This window comes from Zea mays, chromosome 6 (genome assembly GCF_902167145.1).
Source record: "Zea mays cultivar B73 chromosome 6, Zm-B73-REFERENCE-NAM-5.0, whole genome shotgun sequence".
NCBI classification, from domain to species: Eukaryota; Viridiplantae; Streptophyta; class Magnoliopsida; order Poales; family Poaceae; genus Zea; species Zea mays.
This window is the reverse complement of record NC_050101.1, coordinates 101,269,936-101,295,956: the sequence shown is the minus strand read 5'-3', so window position 1 is coordinate 101,295,956 and position 26,021 is coordinate 101,269,936. Positions and strand designations below refer to the sequence as shown.

Here is a 26,021-nt window from a genome sequence, read left to right as displayed (position 1 = left end):
TTGACAAGAGAGACAATAAGAGAGTTTTGTCAAACCAAAAGCTCTATTCTACTATTTTCAAAATTCTCAAGTGGTAGCTGATCCATTTATTGCTTTGGCCTTAATTTCTCCCCCTTTGGCATCAAGCACCAAAACGAGATCATTTTTGGCCCTCAAACCCCATTGCCTCACCAAAATTGTCAATTAAGAGCAAAAGACAATAAGAGACATGAAGATGAATTTGGAGTAAGTTACCCTCTCATCGGAGTGCAGTGGAAGTCTTTCATGGTCCAAGTTCACCTTTCCCTTTCAATCTACCTTTGAGACTAAATCAAGCAAACTCAAGCACATAGTTAGTCTCAAAGGGTCAAGTTGTAGCACATCTCCCCCTAAATATGTGCATCTCTTGCAAATGGACTTGTGAGGTCCGGGGAGTGCTTGTACAACTTGAGCACCATAAATAAGCACAAAATTCATAAGGAACATGATCAAGGCATAAAACACATGTATGCTATAAATCAATCCAGGTTCCGCGAATCTAAGACATTTAGCTCACTACGCAGCCTACAAAAGGTCTTCTCATCTAAAGGCTTGGTAAAGATATCGGCTAGATGGTTCTCGGTGCTAACATAAAACACTTCAATATCTCCCTTTTGCTGGTGGTCTCTCAAAAAGTAATGTCGGATGTCTATGTGCTTTGTGCGGCTGTGCTCAACAGGATTGTCCGCCATGCGGATAGCACTCTCATTGTCACATAGGAGTGGGACTTTGCTCAGATTGTAGCCAAAGTCCCGGAGGGTTTGCCTCATCCAAAGTAGTTGCGCGCAACACTGTCCTGCGGCAACATACTCGGCCTCAGCGGTGGATAGGGCAACAGAAGTTTGTTTCTTAGAACTCCACGACACCAGGGACTTTCCTAAGAATTGGCACGTCCCCGATGTACTCTTCCTATCAACCTTACATCCAGCATAGTCGGAGTCTGAATATCCAATCAAGTCAAAGGTAGACCTCTTTGGATACCAGATCCCGAAGCAAGGCGTAGCAACTAAATATCTAAGAATTCGCTTCACGGCCACTAAATGACACTCCCTTGGATCGGATTGAAATCTAGCACACATGCATACACTTAGCATAATATCCGGTCTACTAGCACATAAGTAAAGCAAGGAACCTATCATAGACCGGTACGCTTTTTGATCAACGGACTTACCTCCTTTGTTGAGGTCGACGTGTCCGTCAGTTCCCATTGGAGTCTTTGCGAGCTTGGCGTCCTTCATCCCAAATCGCTTTAGCAGGTCTTGCGTGTACTTCGTTTGGGAGATGAAGGTGCCGTCCTTGAGTTGCTTCACTTGGAACCCAAGGAAGTAGTTCAACTCGCCCATCATCGACATCTCAAACTTTTGAGTCATCACCCTGCTAAACTCTTCACAAGACTGTTGGTTAGTAGAACCAAATATTATGTCATCGACATAAATTTGGCACACGAATAAGTCTCCGTCACAAGTCTTAGTGAATAAAGTTGGATCGGCTTTCCCAACCCTGAAAGAATTAGCAATTAGAAAGTCTCTAAGGCATTCATACCATGCTCTTGGGGCTTGCTTAAGTCCATAGAGCGCCTTAGAGAGCTTACACACGTGGTCGGGGTACCATTCATCCTCAAAGCCAGGGGGTTGCTCTACGTACACCTCCTCCTTGATTGGCCCGTTGAGGAAAGCGCTCTTCACATCCATTTGGAACAACCTGAAAGAATGGTGAGCATCATAGGCTAACAATATGCGAATTGACTCTAACCTAGCCACAGGAGCAAAAGTCTCCTCAAAGTCCAAACCTGCGACTTGGGCATAACCTTTTGCCACAAGTCGTGCCTTGTTCCTTGTCACCACCCCGTGCTTGTCTTGTTTATTACGGAACACCCACTTGGTTCCCACAACGTTTTGCTTGGGACGAGGCACCAATGTCCAAACTTCATTTCTCTTGAAATTGTTGAGCTCCTCCTGCATGGCCAACACCAAGTCCGGATCTAGCAAGGCCTCTTCTACCCTGAAAGGCTCAATAGAAGAGACAAAAGAGTAATACTCACAAAAATTAACTAATCTAGAGCGAGTAGTTACTCCCTTGCTAATATCACCCAAAATCTGGTCGACGGGATGATTCCTTTGAATCGTCGCTCGAACTTGAGTTGGAGGGACCTGTGGTGCTTCTTCTTCTTCAACTTGGACATCTTGTGCTCCCCCTTGATCACACGCCTCCTCTTGAGGTACCTGTTCATCATCTTGGGTTGGGGGGTGCACCGTCGTTGAGGAAGAAGGCTAATCTTGTTCCTTGTGTTCCTGCGGTCGCACGTCTCCAATCGCCATGGTACGAATTGCGTCCGTTGGAACATCTTCCTCATCTACATCATCAAGCTCAACTTGCTCTCTTGGAGAGCCATTAGTCTCATCAAATACAACGTCGCTAGAGACTTCAACCAAACCCGATGATTTGTTGAAGACTCTATACGCTTTTGTATTTGAGTCATAACCTAACAAAAACCCTTCTACAGCTTTGGGAGCAAATTTGGAATTCCTACCCTTCTTTACTAGAATGTAGCATTTACTCCCAAATACACGAAAGTATGAAACGTTGGGTTTGTTACCGGTTAGAAGCTCATATGATGTCTTCTTGAGGAGGCGATGAAGGTAGACCCGGTTTATGGCGTGGCAAGCCGTGTTCACAGCTTCCGACCAAAACCGCTCGGGCGTCTTGAATTCTCCAAGCATTGTCCTCGCCATGTCTATGAGCGTCCCGTTCTTCCTCTCTACCACACCATTTTGCTGTGGTGTGTAGGGAGCAGAGAACTCGTGTTTGATTCCTTCCTCCTCAAGGTACTCCTCCACTTGAAGGTTTTTGAACTCGGACCTGTTGTCACTCCTTATCTTCTTCACCTTGAGCTCAAACTCATTTTGAGCTCTCCTTAGGAAGCGCTTGAGGGTCACTTGGGTTTCAGATTTGTCCTGCAAAAAGAATACCCAAGTGAAGCGGGAAAAATCATCATCAATTACTAAACCATACTTACTTCCCCCGATGCTGAGGTAGGCGACAGTTCCGAAGAGGTCCATATGAAGCAACTCCAAAGGTCTTGATGTGGTCATCACATTTTTGGTATGATGAGAGCTTCCCACCTGTTTACCTGCTTGACAAGCTGCACAAGGTCTATCTTTTTCGAAGGTTACATTTGTTAGACCTATTATATGTTCTCCCTTTAGAAGTTTGTGAAGGTTCTTCATCCCCACATGTGCTAAACGGCGATGCCACAGCCAGCCCATGCTAGTCTTAGCAATTAAGCATGCATCTAGACCGGCCTCCTCTTTTGCAAAATCAACTAAGTAGAGTTTGTCGTCTAATACACCCTTAAAAGCTAATGAACCATCACTTCTTCTAAAGACAGACATATCTACATTTGTGAATAAGCAATTATATCCCATATTACATAATTGACTAACGGACAACAAATTATATCCAAGCGATTCAACTAAAAACACATTAGAGATAGAATGCTCGGAAGAAATTGCTATTTTTCCTAGTCCTTTAACCTTGCCTTGATTCCTGTCACCGAATATGATTGAGTCTTGGGAATCTTTGTTCTTGACGTAGGAGGTGAACATCTTCTTCTCCCCCGTCATGTGGTTTGTGCATCCACTGTCGATAATCCAGCTTGATCCCCCGGATGCATAAACCTGCAAGGCAAATTAGTCTTGGGTCTTAGGTACCCAACTCTTGTTGGGTCCTACAAGGTTAGTGACAATAGTCTTAGGAATCCAAATGCAAGTTTTGTCTCCCTTGCATTTTGCCCCTAATTTCCTAGCAACCACTTTCTTATCCTTTCTACAAATAGCAAAGGAAGCATTGCAAGCATGGTAAATTGTAGAATGTTCATTACTTACTTTCCTAGGTACATGAACAACATTTCTTCTAGGCATATGATGAACAACATTTTTCCTAGCAAAATTTCTATCATGCATAATAGAAGAACTTGAAGCAATCATGGCATGAGAATCAAAAGCATCATAACTTCTATGAACATTCCTAGAATATCTTCTGTCATGGTACATGAAAGCATGGTTCTTTTGAGCACTATTAGCCATAGGGGCCTTCCCTTTCTCCTTGGCGGAGATGAGAGCCTTATGACTTGTTAAGTTCTTGGCTTCCCTCTTAAAGCCAAGTCTATCCTTAATTGAGGGGTGTCTACCAATCATGTAGGCATCCCTTGCAAATTTTAGTTTATCAAATTCACTTTTGCTAGTCTTAAGTTGAGCATTAAGACTAGCCACTTCATCCTTTAATTTGGAAATGGAGACTAGGTGTTCACTACAAGCATCAACATTAAAATCTTTACACCTATTACAAACCACAACATGTTCTACACAAGAGGTTGATTTATTAGCTATTTCTAGTTTAGCATTCAAGTCATCATTGATACTCTTTAAGCTAGAAATAGATTCATGGCATGTAGACAATTCACATGAAAGCATTTTATTTTTTTTAACTTCTAAAGCAAGAGAATCTTGTGCACTTACAAATTTATCATGCTCTTCATATAAGAGATCTTCTTGCTTTTCTAAAAGTCTATTTTTCTCATTCAAAGCATCAATTAATTCATTGATCTTATCAATTTTAGTCCTATCTAATCCTTTGAATAAACTAGCATAGTCTACTTCATCATCGCTAGATTCATCATCACTTGCAGAGGCATAAGTAATAGCATTTCGAGTGCTTACCTTCTTCTCCTTTGCCATGAGGCAGGTGTGATGCTCGTTGGGGAAGAGAGACGATTTGTTGAAGGCGGTGGCGGCGAGTCCTTCGTCGTCGGAGTCGGACGAAGAGCAATCCGAATCCCACTCCTTTCCAAGGTGTGCCTCGCCTTTAGCCTTCTTGTAAACCTTCTTGTTCTCTCTTTTCCCATTCTTTCCTTGTTCCTGGTCACTATCATTATCGGGACAATTAGCAATAAAGTGACCAATCTTACCACACTTGAAGCAGGAGCGTTTTCCCTTCGTCTTGCTCTTTTTGGGATGCTCCTTGCGACCCTTTAGCGCCGTCTTGAAGCGCTTGATGATGAGGGCCATTTCTTCCTCATTGAGCCCCGCCGCCTCAACTTGTGCCACCTTGCTACGTAGAGCCTCCCTGCTATTTGTTGCCTTGAGAGCAATGGCTTGAGGCTCATGAATTGGACCATTCAACGCCTCATCGACGTATCTTGCCTCCTTGATCATCATCCGCCCGCTTACGAACTTTCCAAGTATTTCTTCAGGCGACATCTTGGTGTACCTAGGATTTTCACGAATATTGTTTACAAGATGTGGATCAAGGACAGTGAAAGACCTTAGCATTAGGCGGACGACGTCGTGGTCCGTCCATCGCGTGCTTCCATAGCTCCTTATTTTGTTGATGAGGGTCTTGAGCCTGTTGTATGTTTGGGTTGGCTCCTCCCCCCTGATCATTGCGAACCTTCCTAGTTCGCCTTCCACCAACTCCATCTTGGTGAGCATGGTGACGTCGTTTCCCTCATGTGAGATCTTGAGGGTGTCCCAAATCTGCTTGGCGTTGTCCAAGCCGCTCACCTTATGGTACTCATCCCTGCACAATGAGGCTAACAACACAGTAGTAGCTTGTGCATTTTTATGAATTTGTTCATTGATGAACATGGAACTATCCGTACTATCAAAGTGCATTCCATTTTCTACTATCTCCCATATACTTGGATGGAGAGAGAACAAGTGGCTACGCATTTTGTGACTCCAAAATCTGTAGTCCTCTCCATCAAAGTGAGGGGGTTTACCGAGGGGAATGGAAAGCAAATGAGCATTGGAATTTTGCGGAATACGAGAGTAATCAAAATAAAAGTTCGAGTTAACCGTCTTCTTTTTCTCGTAGTCGTTGTCATCGTTGTCCTTTTGGGAAGAAGAGGACTCGTCGCTGTCGTCGTAGTAGACGATCTTCTTGATGCACCTCTTCTTCTTCCCGTCCTTCTTCTTATGACTTGAGCCCGAGTCAGTGGGCTTGTCGTCTTTCGGCTCATTGATGAAGGACTCCTTCTCCTTGTCATTGATCACTATCCCCTTTCCCTTAGGATCCATCCCTTCGGGCGATTAGTCCCTTTCTTGAAGAGAACGGCTCTGATACCAATTGAGAGCAGCTAGAGGGGGGTGAATAGGTGATCCTATAAAAACTTGAAACTTAATGCCACAAAACTTGATTAGGAGTTAGCACAATAAAGCCAAGTGGCTAGAGAGGAGTTCTTGCAAAACACAATAACCACAAGGAGATCAACACAGAGAGGCACAGTGGTTTATCCTGTGGTTCGGCCAAGTCCAACACTTGCCTACTCCACGTTGTGGCGTCCCAACGGACGAGGGTTGCACTCAACCCCTCTCAAGCGGTCCAAAGACCCACTTGAATACCACGATGTTTTGCTTTGTTTCACTATATCTCGCTTGCGAGGAATCTCCACAACTTGGAGCCTCTTGCCCTTACAATTTGATTAACACAAAGAATCACGAAAGTAAGGATGGGATGAGCAACACACACAAGACACAAAATCAGAGCAACAATACACACACAAGTCACAACTTGAGCTCTCAACACAACTCAAAGAGTTCTCTACTCAAATGGAGCTCTAGTTGCTATCACAAAGAATCGAATGTGCGAAAATGAGGTCTTGGTGCTTAGAAATGCTCAAGGGATGCTTGGTGTTCTCCTCCATGCGCTTAGGGGTCCCTTTTATAGCCCCAAGGCAGCTAGGAGCCGTTGAGAGCATTCCAGGAAGGCAATTCTTGCCTTCTGTCGACTGGCGCACCGGACAGTCCGGTGCGGATTTCTTTCCTGTTTTGGCGCAGCCGACCGTTGGAGATTTGGAGCCGTTGGCGCACCGGACAGTCCGGTGCCCCCTTCAGACCGTTGGGCCGGCCACGCGTCACGCGTGGATTGCGCGGCCGACCGTTGGCCTCGCCGACCGTTGGCTCACCGGACAGTCCGGTGCACACCGGACAGTCCGATGAATTTTAGTCGTACGCTGCCGACGATTTCCCGAGAGCGGCCTTTTCACCAGAGCCGGCCTGGCGTACCAGACACTGTCCGGTGCTCCCAGACTGAACTGTCTTTGGCTGAACAAAGCCATCTCTTTTCCCAATTGATTTCTCTTGTTTCCAGTACTTAGACACAATACATTAGTACTTAAAACAAAGTACTAAGTCTTAGAAACATACCTTTTTGTTGATTTTCACTTTGTCCATCATTTGTCATAGATTAACACATGACCACTTGTGTTGGCACTCAATCACCAAAATACTTAGAAATGGCCCAAGGGCACATTTCCCTTTCACCATGTCTGTTTGTATTGCTACGACTAGCAGTGCGGTCACGTGGATCTGAAGAATCACCCTGGTAACTGAAATCTCAAGTGCTAGGCAAGTTGTGCCCTTGACCACTTTTGTTACCCAATAATGTTCTTTATTATCACTTATTCATGCATAGGTGTAATTTTGATGGGCCCAATAGGTCACCCTAGACTGTTTATCTTTTTACCTTGTTTACCCCTGAATCATTGGGTAGTTATGCTATTGCTTTACACGATTTTTGGGTTAATATTTCATTATATCCATGTTCCTATTATTCTGTTATGTTATTTATGTTCATGATAAGATCATCATGTTAATGGGAACATGGAGAACCACCCGGGAAAATAGTGCTACCACAAGGATAGTATGGGATGCCCTTGGCTGACTAATTAGGAAAGCTAGTTGATGACTACCTTACCCGAAAGGGGCAAGAGCAGTAGGGGAGTGGTCAGTGTAGGGAGGTCCTTGGGTTGATTTTGCTGCGATGGCGGTCAGGCGAGGGATCCCTGAATTGGAGCTTCCTAGAAACTGTCGGAGAGTGGATCTCCGGCCGGGTGGCGGAGTGCACCCGCCCTAAGTCCTGAGATGAGGAGGGTCTTAGGCATTTCGCTTGATCGTTGGAGTGAAAGGGAAGAACACAAGAACATACAAGGGTTTAGAGTGGTTCGGGCCGCCGGAGTGTAATACCCTACTCCACTGTGAGGTGTATTGCTTGAGAGCTTGTATGAGCTAGCGAGTCTGAGATTGTGTCCTCAGATTGCGTGTGTGTGTAACGTCGTATGCCTCCCCTTTTATAGCTGAAGGGGGGCATGCACAAAGGGACTGGGCCCCGACATGTGGGCCCAGGGACATAAAGAATATAGTGCTTGGATCCTCTAATATCTGTTGTCGAGACAATCTTCTTGTGCCCTGATGCCCGAGATCTGTGTATCCTTGGCGTACATGGGAAGCTTCTTGTGGAAGAGAAGACGGGTATAGCGCGCCGCTCGACACGGGCGCACTGTCCGCCAACAGACCCAGCAGGCGCGCCGCCTGCTGGATGACCTTGACACCGCCTGCCAGCGGATGGGACGGGACGCATTAAATACTGAGAGGGCACGTCGTCCGTCAGCGCAGTGGCAGGCGGCGCGTCTTTTCCTCAATAAATGTAGGGGCTGCACGACTTCTTGTCAGGTTCGGCCCGGTAGCTTATGTCATGGGCCACAAGCAGCGGATCTCCGCCTGAGCGGGAAGTGGTGAGCAAGGGCCGCCCACATGTCAGCACTGGACCCCTACACACACCAAGGTCCTTCTCGTTCATGAGAAAGTTTCACATCATGCGTGCACCATCGTTTTTGCCATCGTCGGACGTCCCGTTCGTCTTCCCGACCTTCACCCCGTTCTTCCTCCCCAACCTACTGCCCCCGCCCACGGTCACACCCGCGAGCCGACCGATGCTCGTTGATGCGGGTACGGGGCGAGTCCTCCTAGCCTTTCTTCGGTGCGTGGCACCGAGGAGGACAGTGGCGTTTGCCACACTTTTGTTATCTTGGTGATGAGGACTCCATGTCTAAGATATTGGACAACCAAGATCCGTAGCGCGACAACAGTCGGCATATGCTACGAAGTTGGTGGTGGTGTTGTGTCGCCTCGGCAAGTCCAGGGCTAGGAAGGCAGTCGCATTCTCTAGCCCTTCTCGGACTGACGCCTGGTGCGGGTGCCCCTCGGTTTGGAGCTGCTCCGGCTGGACTTTTTTCTTCGCTTGCTTGCTCTCCCTATATGTATCGAGCAGTATACTACCTATGTCGCCTCTAGATGCCTAGGTATTCGTCGTGTCCTTCTCCGACAACGAACATGTATGCTCGCCTCTTCCCTTCCCTTCCTGCTCTACGAAACCTTGGAAGCGGGGGAGGCGAGGGATGGGGGGCCCTGATTTGCTGCCTATGGTACCCGTTCGATGGCTCGACATCGCCTGTCTACATGGTCTTTCCTTTACCACGGTGTCAAGTCGGTATGCTTCTACCACTTCTATGTACTTGTCACCCATCCTTCTGTCATTGCAAAAATTATTGTGTTGTTCCTCTGTTATTTCGGGTGATAGTTTTTTGGTTTGCTAAGGACTAAACATAATTTGGGTGTGTTAATACTTTATTTATTGTCTGGACATGATTTGTGTTTTTCTGACGATGACTCATGGATCCTGCAAAATATGTGTTAGGATTTGGAGATCTATGTGAGCACTACCACATGGTGCTCGTCCATTGTGTTCTTGGCTCTTGCATCCATTAGGTCATTTCTGAGATCACATTGGCGCAATGGACTCCATGGTGTTTGAGGTTGCTAAATTGGATGGAGCAGCAATGAATTGTCACACTAATGGTAAAAGGAAAAGTTATTAGGTGGTTTTAAACGTTAGCAATTGCTACAAAGTACCATAATTTATATGAAGCGTATCCAGTTTTTATTGATGTATGACTTTAGCAACCACTCCATATTTTGATTTATCTTTTTTTAAGTTTGAGTTCATGTGACTTGTTTTATAAACTTGAGCTCACAAACTTTCTATTATTTGGTCTCTGTATGGTGGAATTATGTCATTCTACAATCTCTGTTCGTTCAGTCAGTCGTTGTGAACTCTCTTCTAATCGCTTGCTTCATTGGTCGTATTGTACCAAGACATATTGAATGTAGTAAACAACAACATCAGTTAGTCAAATCAAAAAAATATTATGCGAAGAGCGAAGACAATCAATAAAAAATATTGTGATCTTTTGGTGGATAGTTTACGTTGGTATTGTTGTGAGCCGTCATGATGTACGGGCAACCGACTAGTTTTATTATAAAAATAGACTTGCACACATAAAAAAAGTTTATTTAAAAGTAGAAAGAGTATGGCATGTTTGATTGTGACTGAAAGATATCTGGGCCAGATAGATCCCAGGCCGTCGATGTCGGAGCCTGGTGGCTAGATGCACGGCATCCCCAGATCACTAACCAAACGAGCACTATGTACTGCGACCATCAGCAACTTAAAAGTTAAAACTATTTGATTTATCTAGTCGCATGAGCTTTCTGCATCCCAGGTCAAGGCCCCAAATCTTCTCTTTTCACGGTTGGGGTGTGTGTGGTTCTCTAGGTAAAGTTTAGCTAGTGTCACATCAAATATTTAAATATTAATTATGAATATTAAATATAAGATTAATTAGGTTTAATAAAATTATCTCGTCTTCTAGTCTTATCTCTGTAATTGGTTTTATAATTCTCATGGTAACATATAGATGATGTTATTGTCGTCCACCACAGCCCAACATAAGCCCACAAAAGTATAGTACATTTAAAATTTCCGGCCGATCTAACATACAATATATTTTAGGTCGTATTGTATGAACCCACAAATTTAAGTTGTCCACACCATATTGTGTAAATAGGGGGATTTGCACAGTATATTATACTGTTTATAGAGTGTAGTTTGCAATAAATGATGAGATAAGGTAGTTGTTGAAGACAACCTTAGGTCTAGACCTATGAGATGACATATGTAACTCAGAATATGTCAAATAGCTAAATGGGTCTATTAGTCTGTTTTCAATAGATCATGTATATAGTCATACAAAATACAATTTTATATTGTATGCTATATTATTCACACATTTAAGTTTGAAATAGAAAGAAAAGATATGAGATAGGATGGATAAGCTGTCGGAGACAACCTTAACCTATAAGTTATGCAAAAGCCTTAAATTTATATTAAAGCTAAAAATCAAATTTACAACAGCAAATTTTAATAAAACAGAAGAAAATTAATCAGCAATAGGGTCTAACCCTGTTTGGCCGTTTGTTTACCTATAGATTATATAATCTAGCTTAAATAACTTAAGAGACAGACAAACAAACAACATAATTTAGATACCTAGATTATAATAATCCATAAATAGATTATGAGATGCTTATATAATCCATAAGATAGATTATATAATCATGAAAGAAAATAAACATGACATTTGGGTGTTTGAATGCACTAGAGCTAATAATCAGGAGGTGTTTGAATGTACTGAAGCTAATATTTAGCTGCTAAAATTACTTGTATGCATACAAACAGTCTACCTAATGGTTTAACGATTAGTTATTTTTAGCAAATTAGCTAATAGTTATCTAGATATTTGTTAGTTAGCTAATTCTACTAGCAATTTTGTAGCCAACTAACTATTATCTCTAATGCATTCAAACACACTCTTAAAGCATATCCAATAGTTATGTAAATTTAGTACCCTAAATTATAGCCGCTAACTATTAGCTCTAGTACATCAACTCCTTAATATTTATAGTGAGATAACAAGCTATTTTAGTTGTCTGTCTGACTGTCTCATTAAACACGTTAGCTCCAAATTGTTAGCACCGAGCGTGCTCGATGGTCGTGGCCCAACGCGTCAGTCTGTATCGACCGTGCCCTCTCCAACTCCAACGCGGCACATTTCGTCCAGACCGATTGATCGACAGTGCCGTCATCTGCTAAGCCCATCCGGATCGTCCAAACATCAACTCAACTACTCCTTGATGAGGTCAATCTCAAGTCGTCTCCAAGGTCTGTCCAACTCACCAAACCGGAGCATTCCATTGTACCCCGCGGTGACGCGTCCCGGCCCCGGCGGCCGGCGGGTCTGCCTACCGGTACCGGCCCCGCTCGCTCGCCGAGTCAACGGCTTGACTGCGCCCGCCCGCCACGTTCGTAGTACTATACAAGTACATGCCTTTGCCTTCCCTTTCCTCTCCTCTCCTCCTCTCCCACAGTCCCACCCGTTTCGCAGTGCAGAAGCCGGCGAAACTTCCAAGCCCAAGGAAGGAAAAAAAAAACTGTCACCTTTAACTCGATCCCCTCTTCCCCGCCCGAGTCAGAGCGGCGGCGCCGGAGCCGGAGCCGACAGCTTCCGGCAAGCGGGGGCTACTTGGTGCGGCGGGCTATTTCCGCGGTTTTGTGCCACAGCGGGACTGAACTGCCCGCCCAGGCTGCCCTATCAGGGTCACCAAGATTGAACAAGACTGAACTGCCGCGCTTCAGGTGAGTCTCGCCGTCTCGTTGAGTTTCTTTCGTAGGGAAAGATCCTCTCGCCTTTTCTTTCCTTTTTTTTGTGTTGCTTCTTGTGCTGTTGCGTACTTGCGTTGCGCAAATCCTTGCTTCTGTGTCTGGTCTGGCGTGGCGTTCCCTTGCTGGGCACGCCGCACGCGAGTAGTAGGCTATTCAAACACTGCTTTTGTGTCTTCGATCGATCAACGCCGGCTGGCCTGACTCAGGACCAGTCGCTAGATTGCCTACTAATAGTCTCTGGGTAGAACACCTAGTAAAAGAGATTTTAGTTCTGAAAATCTGATCCGATGTCGGTAACACATACATAATTGTCGGGTCCCGACTTCCGATAAATCATCACGTCAGTACAAATGTGCAGATTGAAGCCAATCATGCATTAATTGCTCAACAATCAATTGGATTGGATGCCAGCGCATCTATACAGTACTACTAGTATTTCTATTCGTCACTATTCTGTACCATTGGGCCGTAATCCGTTGCTAGCACGGAGTATTATTTAGGCCTTTTCGTTTGTGCCGGATTGGTGGGTTGGAACGATTCCTAGCCGGATTGTTTCTCTAATTTATATAAACTTTGATTAGGCCCCGTTCGTTTGTTTCTGATCGAAGACAGACATGTTTTTATTCCAGGGCCAAATAAAGTGAATCCGGATGTTTCACTCAACATTGGTCAGAAAAAAATCTAGATCTGGAATAAAAACTGGTGCTACAGTGAAGGCTGTTCGTTTTGACAGGTTTGTTGCTGCTCAGTTTCGGCCAGCATAGCTGCTGCCCAGTCCCAGTTTCGGCCAGCTGCTGTCCAGTTTTGGTCAGGATAACTGCTCAGCTTTGTTTCCAATGCACTTGCACATACATACACATATTAACAACTAAGAAACAATGGTGTACATACATACAAAGATACATACAGTAATAATAAAAAGACCTCCAATTGTTCACGCATACTTGCCAAAAGAAACAGTAACATAAGAATCAGCTACATAAGCAAATGCAGTAACAACAATGGTCACACATACGAAGTTGTCTTTCCAATACTTGACAATACACATAACAAAGTTGCTAAGACATAACAAAGCTGCTAAGAACAGCAATTCAAAGCTGCTAGATATCAAAGTTATAGTCTTGATAGACAAATTATAGTCTTGCCAACAAACGCAAAGAACAATCTTGATAGACTGTCATCTTCAACAGCTAAAAGATAGAACAGATGTGCTAAGAAGAAACATCACTTTAGAACTAAGCATGTCAGTTCAAAATAAGAAACCTCCAGATGTGCTAAGCATCACCAATTGATCACCCAAACCTGTCCAAACAAATGGAACAATTAGATTGAAAGATAAAAGCCCAAGTGAATATGGTTGAGTGGAAGGTAAAGACACAAATATCATACCTACTAAGCCATCTCATTTCTTAGCCAAATCAAAGCTGATTCTTGATCCGCTTCACATGCACATATGAAAGTCTCTCTATTCTCTTTGCTCTTGGTGAAGACTGAATATGCTTTTGCCTTCTCCAGTTTGGTCACTTCTTCCATTATGTTCAGAACTGATATGCACCTTTTGATGGAGAAATCTTCACTTTGAGTTGCCTCCTTTTCTCTTGTCTCCTTTTCTCTTGCTTCCTTTTCTCTTGCAGCTTCATCTTCTACTTGCTTGCTCCTCATTTCTAGGTATTTGTTCATCATATTTTCTATGTTATCAGTCTTTCTAGGCTTCTTTGGTTCCTTTTCTTGCTTGTTTCTTGACGCAGCAGGTCTTCGCTGTCCACTTTCTTCATCTCGTGACAGAGTATTAGCCCTTCCTTGAAGCATATCTTCATTCCTTTCCGTGAGTGCATCATCAACTTCATCATCTACATCATGAACAACATTCAGATCAAAGCCTTGTGGTCCATCTTCTGCATCCTGAAGTTGCTCATTCGGTTCTTCCTCTTGCAGTGCCTCAAGAGAAGTGCAATTCCAAGTCCCTTCAGCCAAGTGTCCTACACAATAACAAAGAAATATAAACTTAGCAAAAATATGTCTCTACCCAGAGCACGAGTGGAAAGAATGGGACATTTTGAATGGGACATTCAGAAGGATCATACTGAAATTCAGAAGTTAAACTATATTATATATTTCAGTATGATGTTTGGAAACTTACCATCATAAAGCTCTCCCAAAGCATCAAAGAGCGGGAAGGTTGCCTTGTTGTTGTTAAACTTCTTGATTTTAGGAAATGTCTGCACAATTAAAAAAACATTGATCAAATACGAGATTATCATTATAAGGTTATCCTACATAACTAATTTGATAATTGAATTTCAAGAAATCAACTTACCACCATGAGATTCTCCCACAAAGCTGGTGGTCCTTCAACCATATTCCTTTTCTCATTCCAGGTGGACCCACTCTGTTGCTTTGCTGCTTTGAGCATCTTGTAGTCTCTCTTCAGCTGACCTTCTTTATCCTGAATTTGAGACTTTGTAAAGGAGACATACTTGTTCCTCACATGAAACTCCTTGACCATTCTATTCCACCCTTCGGAGTTCCAACCATTGTCACCTCTATATCCACTTTCTTTAAATTCATGGAGAATGTCAACAAGAGACCTCTCAAGGCCTGGATTCCAATCCGCTCTTTGTTTCACTGCTACATAAATAATGGTCACACATCAGTAATACAAAACTTACAAGAAAGCATGAAGAAACATTGAACACAATACCTCTTGGAGAACTTCCACTCTTTTTTGCCCCACTGCATTTAGGAGAAGTCTTCTTTTTAGTAGCACTTGTTGTAGGAATGAACCTACGCAACTTTGGGGAACCGCCTATGTTGAACCTTGGGGAGCCTTTTCCAACCATAGCTTTTTAAAGAAAAAACTTATTACATTTTACAATACTACTAATTAAATTATTATAACTTATTCAACCACGAAAATACTAATTTAGATGTTGTTGGTATTGAGCCCACATTTCTTGGGCGATGGTATCTCTTAAAGCATTGCCTTGTGTAGTGCCTGGGTCACTCATTTGATCACCACTTGGTAGAGCAACAAAGTTTGATGGATCAATATTATCCGGCTGATGATCTAACCAATCCTCATCACCATGAAGTGATCGGATTAGATTGTGGAAGATGGCAGCAGCTATAGGTATCTTTACTTGGTTTTCCAGTGTGTGGAACGTGGCAACTTTGAGAATGGGGAAGCGCTTTTTAAGCACCCCCAAAGCCCTTTCCACATGGTTCCTCAGAAGTGCGTGGCGATGGTTGAAGAGCTCCTTCGGGTTCTGTGGTCTTCGATGTCCAGCCCCAAATTCCTTCAAGTGGTACCGAGCTCCTCGGTATGGAGCAAGAAAAGATGGAGTATTTGCGTACCCTCCATCAACTAGATAGAATTTTTCTGGAGGTACCTGGAAACCCTTGCTCATAGCTGATCTTAGCACTCTAGAATCTGTGGCGGATCCCTCCCATCCACTAGAAACAAAAGTGATATTGAGATCGAAATCACATGCCACCATCACATTTATGCTTAGTGTTCCTTTCCGATTTCGAAAAGGAGAATGTTTCTCGGGAGATATGGAAATAGGAATGTGAGTTCCATCAATGGCACCAAGACAATTCTTGAAGAATGGATAGAATCTAGGATTATCTTGGATTTTTTGATGCACTTGATTAGGATCAGGAGGCTGAATGAAGCAACGAGATAGGACAGGAATGACCTTATTGAAGAAGTGGTTGATGTGATGATGGAAGGTGTCATTACTGTGCCCAAAATACACTTGGAGATCCTGATATGAGGCGTTGCGACTTAGCATGTATAAGAAGAACCCCAACTTCTCCTCGACCGTGATCCTTGTATCAACAATGATCCTTCTCCTTCTAAGATAAGTTGCAAGCTCTCTGAAGATGTGTGGTTCCATCCGAAATGTAACTTGACAGTTCTTGACATGTCCCTCGAGGAGTCGACGAACCTTAACCTCGCCTGTCTCATTTGAGGTATGGCGTTTTTTCTTTTGTCCCCCACCTCTAGTAGAACCCATCAGATATAAGGCGGGGAAAATAAATATCATCATGTCATCATCTTCTTCTTCCCTCCTCTTTCTAATACGATCCCGCAATGAGATGCTCATTGTAGAACTAAATAATATAGATGTATTGTCAGGTAGAAGTTAAATAATAAAATAGAATTAAAGCAAATCATGTATCGCTTCAAAAGTACAAGTAACAAGGACTAAAGTAAACCATATATACGTATAAATAATTTAATACCTTTTGGAGTTGGTACCGGATCCCAAGAGGGAGGAGGTTCACCTTCCCCAACTATAATTGGTGTTGTAGGGATCTACATGTAACAACTCAAATAAGTAGCTGTAAAATACATTTAACATCAGATCAGTATAGCACATACATGAAAGGAAAATATCTAACAAATACTCAAGTAGTTATATTGTAGAAACATGAAATGAGTTTTAAAAGTTTACCCTGAGCTTTGTCCAAATTGACACGGATTGTGGAACTGGAGGGAGTGGTAGTTATATTGTAGGGTGGAATGGTCTTTATACTTTCATATCCCACCTCAATGGAAAAAGGGGCATTCGAAGTGGAAAACACGAGAGGATTTTTATTCAGGTGCTCCTAAGGATTTCTTTTCCTGCCTTGCCCTCGCATACCCTGTTGCAATTTGGTGTGAAGTTATGTCTAATCCAAGAACCAGTGATCTGGAGTGCACCATCCGCGTGCGAGGGACCGGCCATCTGTTGCAATTTGCCATCTCCAGCACCATCTGCGCGCGCGCGAGGGACCGGTCGGCGAACAGCGGGCGAGGAACCGCACTGCATCTGTGCGAGGGATCTGCGCGCGCGTGCAAGGAACCGCACTGCATCTGCGCACTGGATCTGCGAAGGCAAAATGCGCGGGGCCATTCCAGGATGCAAGGATCGCCCGCGAGGGCGTCCTGGCGAACACGGGTTTCGATGTGTGGGAGGTCGCCACTGACAAGAGTTCCTCAACGGCGGCGGCAGCGGCGTGTGCCCTGAACGGCCAGCCGCCGCGTGTGTAGCCTGACCTCAGATGCAGATGCAGTGGAGAAGATGCAGATGCAGTGGAAGGCGAAGGACGCGGCAGCGCAGGTGCGTTTGGGAAGAGAGGGCAGTGGTTACCGGTGAGAAGGCAACGGGGAGAGTTGTCGTCGTCGCTGCGCTGTGTCGCCAAGCCGTCACTTCGCGCCGCCACGCCGTCACTTGGCGGCGGCGTCTTCTCGCCTCGTTCGTCGCCAGCGTCGCCCAGTGCTCGTTCCTCCGAGATTGGATCCGGAGGGCAGCACACCCGGATTCCTACCAGGCCACTGTGTTCAGAAAAACTCCAAACCGGATCCTTCTCATTTTTTGATTCAGGCCCAAACGAACGGTATTCAGACAAGCGGCCCAATTTCAATCCGAGTCATTTTTTTCCACCTGGAACCAGGCCCGGAATGGACCAATCCAGTCTAACCGAACGGGCCCTTAGCTGGAAAAATTCCGGGTGCAATCGGACGTAAACGAACAAGGCCTTATAGTACTTCACATTTCACAACCATCAGTTATTAGATAAGCAATGACGTACAGGCTGCACACATGAACATCTGATGAAGCATTTCTTTGGTGGGTTGTCTTCTTCGTAACTTCGTTGTTTATCGAAACTCGAAAGAAGTCTACGGAGTATTTTTCTTCCCCCTTTTCTCCAAAGTGTGTTTGGTTGTGTTAGGAAAGCAGTCAGATGTTGATGTCTATCTAATAATTATAGGAGATATTTTGAACTGGACTAAGGCTGTAGTGGGCCTAGCCTACCGTGTTTGATCGTATTATCAATGGTCATCAATTAGGTGGGATGATGTAGCCTGTGCTGCGGCCTGCGGTGCTAGTTTGTTTTTGTGAATGGACATAGGAATAGGATACGGGTGATGAAAACCACTGCTTTGTGCGTTAGTGGTTTTCTGCTCCTGCTCTGTTCACACTTGAAGTGCATTTGAATTATGTGGTCAACTCCTTGCAAAAAAAAAAGGTCTTTGAATTATTGAGACCTGAATTGGTACTATCTAATCTAATGATAGGATACGAGTGATGGAACCACTGCATTGAATTATTATCACTTGAATTGGTAGTTACAAGTGGAATACCAACATCTCCAATTAATGGTCATCGATAAGGTTCAGTGATCTAGCCATTGCTGATGTGTGAGTTCCTTTTGTGAAGCAACACTAGGATGTATGTGATGAAACCACTGCTTTGTGTATCAGTGGTTTTCCTGCTCCTGTTACTTCGAATAATGTAGACTCCTTGGTCAAAAAAAACCTATGGGGTCAATGGAATTTGTGAATCTAGTAGGTGGGATTATAATATTTGTATGCATAGGAAAAACAGTAGGCGTGGACATAATTTATGCAACCGCATGGAACTCAAGGGATTTTATTTTTGCAACAGCATCTTTGTGGCTCTTGGGTTGCATTTATTCTGAGAACTATAATGCTGTTATTGGACAGGTTACAATTCTGCCCCCCCCCCCCCCCCCCCCCACCCACTCACCCAAATATGTTTTTAATTAAGTTTTTTTTTAATTACAAACATACAATATACTGTTTACATAGGTATCCTTTCCTGCTACTGCAATTGTAGGGAAGTAATTTTTTGCCTATATACATTTTCTGACTTCTGTATGTTTTTTGAGAAGGATATACACGTTCTAGTGATTAGTGGCATTCAGTTTCTGGCTTTTTCCTTAGGTTTCCATTTTTGCTAAGCACAAGTTTTTCCCATTTTTTATTGATGCAAGTTGATTAGTATTGTGTATACTGCTACTTCTTTCATAAGCAGAGCCTCTATTCATGTTTCAGGATACTGAACTGCCATCTCAGTTAAATGATATACTGCACAACAGTGGGCAGCGATAGTTTGAGACACATTAGCAATGAGTTGTTTTTCTCACCTTTTCAAGAGAAAAAGGGGGCCACAACAACAAGACGATCCATCTGACAATTGTAAGATCCCTTATGCCTACAGTTATGTAAAAAGACCACTATTTCAAAAGTCATATGCTTCTTTTCAACTTTCAATGAATCAATCTGCCTTCCTTGATACGAAGACTTATTTCTGCAGATTTCACTGGTTCTGAGAATATAACAAGATTCAGCTACAGGGAACTGGTTAGAGCCACATCAAATTTTGACCAAGGCAATAAGATTGGTGAGGGCGGCTATGGACCTGTCTACAAGGTAGTAGCACAGCCATTTTCAATTTGATGAAGGACCAGAATGCACTAGTGGTGTTTGAAACCTTTCTAACTTACAACTTCAGGGAACACTCAAGGATGGGACACTTATTGCCGTGAAGGTTCTGTCTTTACATTCTAGACAAGGGGCAAAGGAGTTTCTTAATGAGCTTCTTGCAATCTCTGATGTAACACATGAGAATCTTGTCAAACTCTATGGCTGCTGTGTAGAAGGAAACCACAGGATCCTTGTCTACAATTATCTTGAAAATAATAGTCTTGCACATACCCTTCTAGGTTGTTCTCTTTGCTGAATTCTCAATATTGTTTTCTGGAGTACTATCCTTTTAGCAAGGTATTTACATCCTGTACATTCTTGTCCATTCTATAGATTCGCGACACAGCAACATCCAGTTCAACTGGAGAACTCGGGTAAATATCTGCATCGGTGTTGCCCAAGGATTAGCTTTCCTCCATGGCAGTGTCAGCCCTCACATTGTTCACCGTGACATCAAGGCGAGCAATATACTTCTTGATAAGGATATGACGCCAAAAATATCTGATTTTGGTCTGGCAAAGCTTCTACCTCCGGATGTATCACATGTTAGCACAAGAGTCGCAGGGACCCTGTAAGTGGAAGTTATTATTATTGTTACATCTACTGTGATGTATGTTTTTTACTGCTTGTTGTGGTCCTTCAAACTTAGTTGTGAGAGGCATTGGCAGCTACAATTGCCCAGTGATAGTTACTTGAAGAGGTTCTTTTGACCTAAATATCTAACCAGGGAGTGCAATGGAAAGAATGAAACCAAGCTAGTATTTGATCATTCAGACATGGTTTGCGTGGTACCTCACTCACACTGTAGTTTTGCCTGCAGAGGTTACTTGGCTCCTGAATATGCAATTCGAGGACATGTTACACGGAAGGCAGATGTCTACAGCTATGGCGTTCTGCTTATCGAAATTGTGAGCGGAAGATGCAACACTGATACGAAATTGCCCTATGATGACCAGATTCTCCTTGAGAAGGTATATACGGGATTCTACTAAGTACTAGTACAGACAAGACAGAAAACACTTGCCATGAAAGTGGTTGCTTGCTAATTCAAACTGCATTTCTGAACAAAGGCATCTCTACACACTTTGCAGACATGGAGATACTATGGTCGCGGGAATCTGGAGAAGATCATAGACAGCTCCCTTGGCGACGACCTGGACGTTGACGAAGCCTGCAGGTTTCTGAAGATCGGGCTCCTCTGCACCCAAGACGGCACGAAACGCCGGCCGGGCATGTCTGCGGTGGTGGCCATGCTGAGAGGCGAGGCGGACGTGGACACGGAGACGATCAGCAAGCCCGACGTGATCAGGGATTTCGGAGACCTGAAGCTGCGGAGCAGGGCCACGTCGTCCACGCTGCTGACCTCGATCATGGCGCGGTCGTCCCCGCTGTCGTCTGAGGAGACGACGCGCACCTCCATCACCTTCACCGAGATATCGGAGCGCGACTGACTGACGATCGCCGTTAATTCGCCGACAAGAAGTGGGCTGTGAGCCTGTGACCGTGTAGCTGGAGGAGCGGAAAGTGTACGTAGCATAGGCCGGGGAGAATTCTTTTTGCTGGTTTTATGTGATCTGTGTGCGTATTTCTATATTACAATCGCGGTAGGAAACGGCGCTTCAAAGACTATCCACGTCAGCTTCTAATTTATCATCCGTTGGATACTACATCAACGGCAAAGCGCAGCAGCCAAAAAACCAAGTGCTGACCATCAGTCTGGAGACTTCCACAAGCTCCACGAAACAAACCTTCGGACCCTTCATCCTCGCCTTTTCACGCGCTCAGATCCCCGATGACGCGTTACAATGCATCCTTGTGCTCCTCGCGTCCCTCGCCGCTGCCGTCGCCGCAGCATCCTCGCACACTCACTCGCTCTCGCGCTCTGCCTCGGCCTGCCACCACCACCACCATCTCGCCTGCTACTCGCCAATGGCCCCTGCCTCGTCGCCGGTTGCAGGCTCCTCCACTCGCTCCGTCGCCTCCGCCACATCCGGCTAGCCGTCGCCGGGGACACAACCAAGCTTGGCCTGGGCGCGACAACCAGGTCCAACCGAGCCAGCGGCCGGGGAGATCTGAAGGGGTGAGGGGGTGGGGGGACGCGAGCGTGCACTCTCGGCTCCCGCCCCGCGGGGGAAGCGGAGACGGGCGGCGAAGGCGGAAGGCCACGAGGTGTTGGGATTTGGGAGGGGTCAGGTCAGGAGTGGCCGTCCCGCTCGTGAACTCCTGCGCCAAACGCAAAACTGCCGGCTGCAGCCTGCAGTCGCCGACCGGAACTGGGACGGGTTTGGTTTGGTGATGGCGGCCTGCTCTTGGATCGAGACGGCCCGATTGGATGAATGATCGCGTCGCCGATTAAATAATCACCATCTGATCTGGATGGGGTGTCCGCGTGTCACGGTGTCAGTTTGGGGTACGAGAGTTTGGTTGTCGGCTTATGTCTCGGGGCCAGGATTTCTTTGCCCACATGTGAACGTCATGAACTAAACATGTTCGTTTTAATCTTAATTCATGTGTCTTCTAACATATTCGTTTTAATATCAATTCATGTGACTTAGAAGTGAGTGGGTGGGACAAGTCAAAATTACTTTTAATTCATCTCAATCTTCTCCAACTCATTTCTATATATTAAAGGTGGACACAAAACTTACACCATATGTGTCCACGTCGTCTTCTTTTTTTCAGAACGCACGATCACATTTCAACGGCAGAAAACGTTTCGTGTTTCCTTTGTCGTAGCTGTCATCGGCTGAATGTGCGACTCAGTCCTGGAGTATTCTGGAACCCGAGCATCGCTTTCTCTGCTACAAAGAAAGAAAGAAAAAAAGGTCCCCTTGTCTACGCTGCGACAAAGCAATATGGCCCGTGGTGAAGGACAGAAGGAAGGCAACGACATTGACCTGCCGACGCTCGCCCTACCGTGTTCTCATCCATGGGCCTCCTCAGACTGTCTCCGTTGGTGCCCGCCGCCAGCTGCGGCGAGTTCGCCGGCTCCCAGGTGGCGTTACTCAGTGTCAAAGTCGGAACCAGCATCCGCGATGAAGGACATCAATTCCAAGAATGTGAAGGCGACCACAACGGTAAAGGACCTTCAAGTCTACTATCCAGGTGTGTGCACTCTGTCTGTGCTCGAGCTCGAGCTCCAATCGTTGTCTAGGACACCTCGGTACTAATTTCATTCTGTCAATGTCTATCCAATTAGAAGAATAATAATATCCATATTTATTTCTATATATTAGAAATTATTATCAAATAAATAAAGGTGCTCTGCTTGTCCTAAGGTTGTTATAGTACACGCGCGCGACTTTACTAGTCTCTACTACTACTTAAGTTTATAGTGTAGACGTCCACACAACAGATTGGCGCACGGTTCTGCCGTTCTCTGTTCTCTCCCACGCACGCGCATACCTTCCCCGCCGCCCCGAATCTCGCCCTAGCGGATCTCGCGCCAGCCCCCGCCCTACCCCCGCCTGCCCCCACTCTTCCCCCGCCGCCCCGCCGCGGATCTCGCCCCCCGCGGATCTCGCGCTAGCCACACAACCGCGCACCCTCCCACGTGCGATGGAAGCAGCCCGCTCCGAAGCGCAGCAGCGGGCAAAACCAGGCACCCGCCCGATCCGATTAGGCTTCTGTCTCACCCATCTCGCCCGGCCTCCGCGGAGAGATCTGGTGGTGGAGGCGATGCCACTGGGCGACGGCGCGGAGGCGGCGGACTTCGTGCTGCTGGACGAGCTCCTGGCGGCGCTGCCGCGGGACACCTACGAGCAGCTGGCCTCGACGAAGAGGAGCTCCCCACTGACGATGAGACGGTCGGCTTCGAAGGGATCGTAACCTCCGGAGCTGTGCTGACGTGCATGGTGACCAGCTCCCTCGCCTCCACGCTGCCGTCAAGCGCATCCTTGGCGCGTTTGCTTCAGCCACCAGGTGCTAATCCCATACCTGTCCATACGCGCATCTCCCATTCCTGCATATTCATTGGTCAGTTGTTGGTTCTCTTGTTTTGCCTTGATATCATCTGTGTTTTGACTCTGATCTAGGGTAGGTAAACTACCAACCCAAAACCAAAAATGAACCTACGTAGGCAGGGAATCACTCAAGCAAAGCCCTTAAGTTAGCAGTCCTTAACAGTCCTCTTACAGTTTCATTTCCAGTCCTGGATTGTTTCAGCAACTAAAGTCAATGTGGTTTCTGCTTTGTCTACAGGAATGCTATGGCTTAATGCCCTAATCTTCATATTCCTCTTCTTATATCTGCACTTCCATGGACACTAGGTGACACTAAATTCACAAGATGTCTTCATTGATATAAGAAACCTTGATGCACAAAACTTGGAACTCGATAGATATTTGTGCTCTAATTTTATTATTGCATTTACATTTTTTGGTTATAGTATTAACGTCTAATATCAAAGGACTGCTATTGTGGGGGGCTCTAATGGCATTTCTTATATTGACAACATCCTACTTTTGTTGATGGTGAACAGTACTAAATCTCGTTATTGTGTCTTTTCTCTCAGATTAATGTATTTACTTGATTTCAATACTGAAAACATTGATGGACAGAAACTCATATTGTACTTAAAACAAGGTATTGAAATGGCATGCTTGACGCCAGTGTGTTCAGTGTGCCATGTGCTTGTTTTCCTATAACTTAAACCACTGATGGACAGAAACTCATATTTCACTATAAGAGGCATGTAGTGTTGGTTGCTCTAAAATAACACGCATAACCAGATTTTGGAGGGGAGCTTCTAATTACTGATTAGTGCACGTTTCTTGATTTTATTGCGTGTTGTTTCGTACATCTGTTCCTAGGTATTCCAGTTTTTTCTCCTATAGAAGAACTACTAAAACATATAAGAACTCCAACGGGATAAACTGATTATTGCAAGGTAAAATTGCAGTATGTGGTTCTGAAATCTGGACCTCTTATATATATTTTTCTGTACAGGAGACTGGGTTTCATGCATTAAAATCTGTTATGTTTTGTTTTCGCAGGTTTATGCTGATGGAGATAGCTTAGTGTCGACATATGAAAGGCGGGCAAGCCTTAGGGAATTCTATGGTAGTCTCTTGCCTATATGGGCGTGTTGTAACCCCTGCATCAATCTGCTTTGGACTGGAATTCTCATAAGCATTCTTCCATTGCAGCAGTTATCTATCCGATTCTGTAGCAGCTTGAGAGTAGTTTGATCGAGAGCGACCTGAAAGGGAAGGGCCGATGCAAGGATATAGTGAGTAGGAGGATGGAGGATTGGAAAAAGGTAATTACCTCTCACAATTTTCATTATCTGTATGTGAATTTAGACAGACTATGCAATTTGGATATGGATTTCGAGTCTAATTAAAGTGCTACATTTTAGTTATTTAATGTGTAGCCGATAAATTAATACTACAATATTTGCAGAACTCCACGCAGGCCACACGCAACACCTCCTACGACAGCTTCCGGCCGCACAGCATGGCCGACAGCAGCGAACCAAACTGGATCTCAGAACAACAACAACCATTCAGCGTTGGTCCCTGTGAAGCCTGCGCCGAAACGCCGTGGCAGGAAGCCGAAATGCATTGTGCACAAACAGCTGGACATCCCAGATATCTGCGACCGGCTTACATCGTCTGTGGCGTGCGAAGAAATACTGTACTGTGAGGTAATGGTCTGCTATGACTATGATCAGAACTCCCTTCTCTTGAAATAGTGTAGTCGTGGCGAACAATCTGAAGTTTAAGACGCATGCACCATGTAATGATCCATCTGATCTTGCAGGAAGTGAAGAACCAGGCCGTTTCTGAAATCGATGCCATGTATGACGAGATAAGGCCTGCGGTTGAAGAGCACGAGAGGGACAGCCAAGATAGCGTCTCCACAAGCCTCGCGGAGAAGTGGATCGAGGCTAGCTGCCGCAAGTACAAGGCCGAATTCGACCTGTATGCTGCAGTACTCAAGAACGTTGCCTCCACTCCGCTACGGTCGAAGGATGATGTGGCCCCAAGAGTGCAGAACGGGTTGAAGTACCTGGAGAACGGCTCATGATTTTTTTAGCTAGAAGCGTGAAATATTACGTATGCCTTCAATTTGTAGTATAGGGATTGCATTTTTTAACTGTGGTTAGTCTTGTATTTAGGTAGAGGCATTGTAAGGATACATGATTTTAAATAGCGTGGAATCATGTCAAACGCACATTTGATCTCGTTCTCGTGTATATGCTGTTTTTCTTGATCAATAGAACTTTATATCTATGCCCATATTATGACTGGAATATTTTTTTGAGAACCAAGTCACAATTTATTACATCCATAAAATTTCAATTAAGTACGGAAAATGTTTG

The 26,021-nt window shown here is 44.8% G+C and overlaps 2 protein-coding genes across 5 annotated transcripts; one reads left to right on the top strand and one right to left on the bottom strand.

Moving 5' to 3' along the window:
* The first annotated feature begins 11,891 nt into the window (after positions 1–11,891).
* On the top strand, positions 11,892–21,363 carry LOC100281753 (uncharacterized). Of its 3 annotated transcripts, none has more exons than XM_035959591.1 (8): positions 11,892–12,390; positions 18,855–18,913; positions 19,265–19,408; positions 19,527–19,642; positions 19,725–19,935; positions 20,030–20,267; positions 20,517–20,667; positions 20,788–21,363. In XM_035959591.1, the coding sequence occupies exons 3-8, from the start codon at positions 19,339–19,341 to the stop codon at positions 21,145–21,147; spliced, it is 1,146 nt and encodes a 381-aa protein (XP_035815484.1). In that variant the 5' UTR covers positions 11,892–12,390; positions 18,855–18,913; positions 19,265–19,338; the 3' UTR covers positions 21,148–21,363. The 3 variants fall into 3 exon arrangements, with proteins under 3 accessions (XP_035815484.1, XP_035815483.1, NP_001355023.1); XM_035959590.1 differs by lacking the exon at positions 18,855–18,913 and adding an exon at positions 13,047–13,150; NM_001368094.1 differs by lacking the exon at positions 18,855–18,913 and having other exon boundaries at positions 11,947–12,390; positions 20,788–21,359.
* On the bottom strand, positions 13,157–17,093 carry LOC103629641 (uncharacterized). Of its 2 annotated transcripts, none has more exons than XM_008650727.3 (6): positions 16,666–17,093; positions 15,119–15,259; positions 14,735–15,045; positions 14,558–14,636; positions 13,807–14,396; positions 13,157–13,719 (listed from the first exon to the last, which is right to left on the bottom strand). In XM_008650727.3, the coding sequence occupies exons 2-5, from the start codon at positions 15,255–15,257 to the stop codon at positions 13,810–13,812; spliced, it is 1,116 nt and encodes a 371-aa protein (XP_008648949.1). In that variant the 5' UTR covers positions 15,258–15,259; positions 16,666–17,093; the 3' UTR covers positions 13,157–13,719; positions 13,807–13,809. The 2 variants fall into 2 exon arrangements, with proteins under 2 accessions (XP_008648949.1, XP_008648950.1); XM_008650728.3 differs by having other exon boundaries at positions 14,735–15,042; positions 16,666–17,092.
* Positions 21,364–26,021: the final 4,658 nt, after the last annotated feature.

Excerpts from the sequence above, each read along its gene's own strand:
- LOC100281753 (XM_035959591.1), top strand. The coding sequence starts at position 19,339 with ATGAGTTGTTTTTCTCACCTTTTCAAGAGAAAAAGGGGGCCACAACAA. Across the intron at positions 19,409-19,526 it reads AGACGATCCATCTGACAATT|ATTTCACTGGTTCTGAGAAT; the intron begins GTAAGATCCCTT and ends TTATTTCTGCAG. Across the intron at positions 20,668-20,787 it reads ACCAGATTCTCCTTGAGAAG|ACATGGAGATACTATGGTCG; the intron begins GTATATACGGGA and ends CACACTTTGCAG.
- LOC103629641 (XM_008650727.3), bottom strand. The coding sequence starts at position 15,257 with ATGGTTGGAAAAGGCTCCCCAAGGTTCAACATAGGCGGTTCCCCAAAG. Across the intron at positions 15,046-15,118 it reads GAGTGGAAGTTCTCCAAGAG|CAGTGAAACAAAGAGCGGAT; the intron begins GTATTGTGTTCA and ends TTATTTATGTAG. Across the intron at positions 14,397-14,557 it reads TTTGGGAGAGCTTTATGATG|GACACTTGGCTGAAGGGACT; the intron begins GTAAGTTTCCAA and ends GTTATTGTGTAG.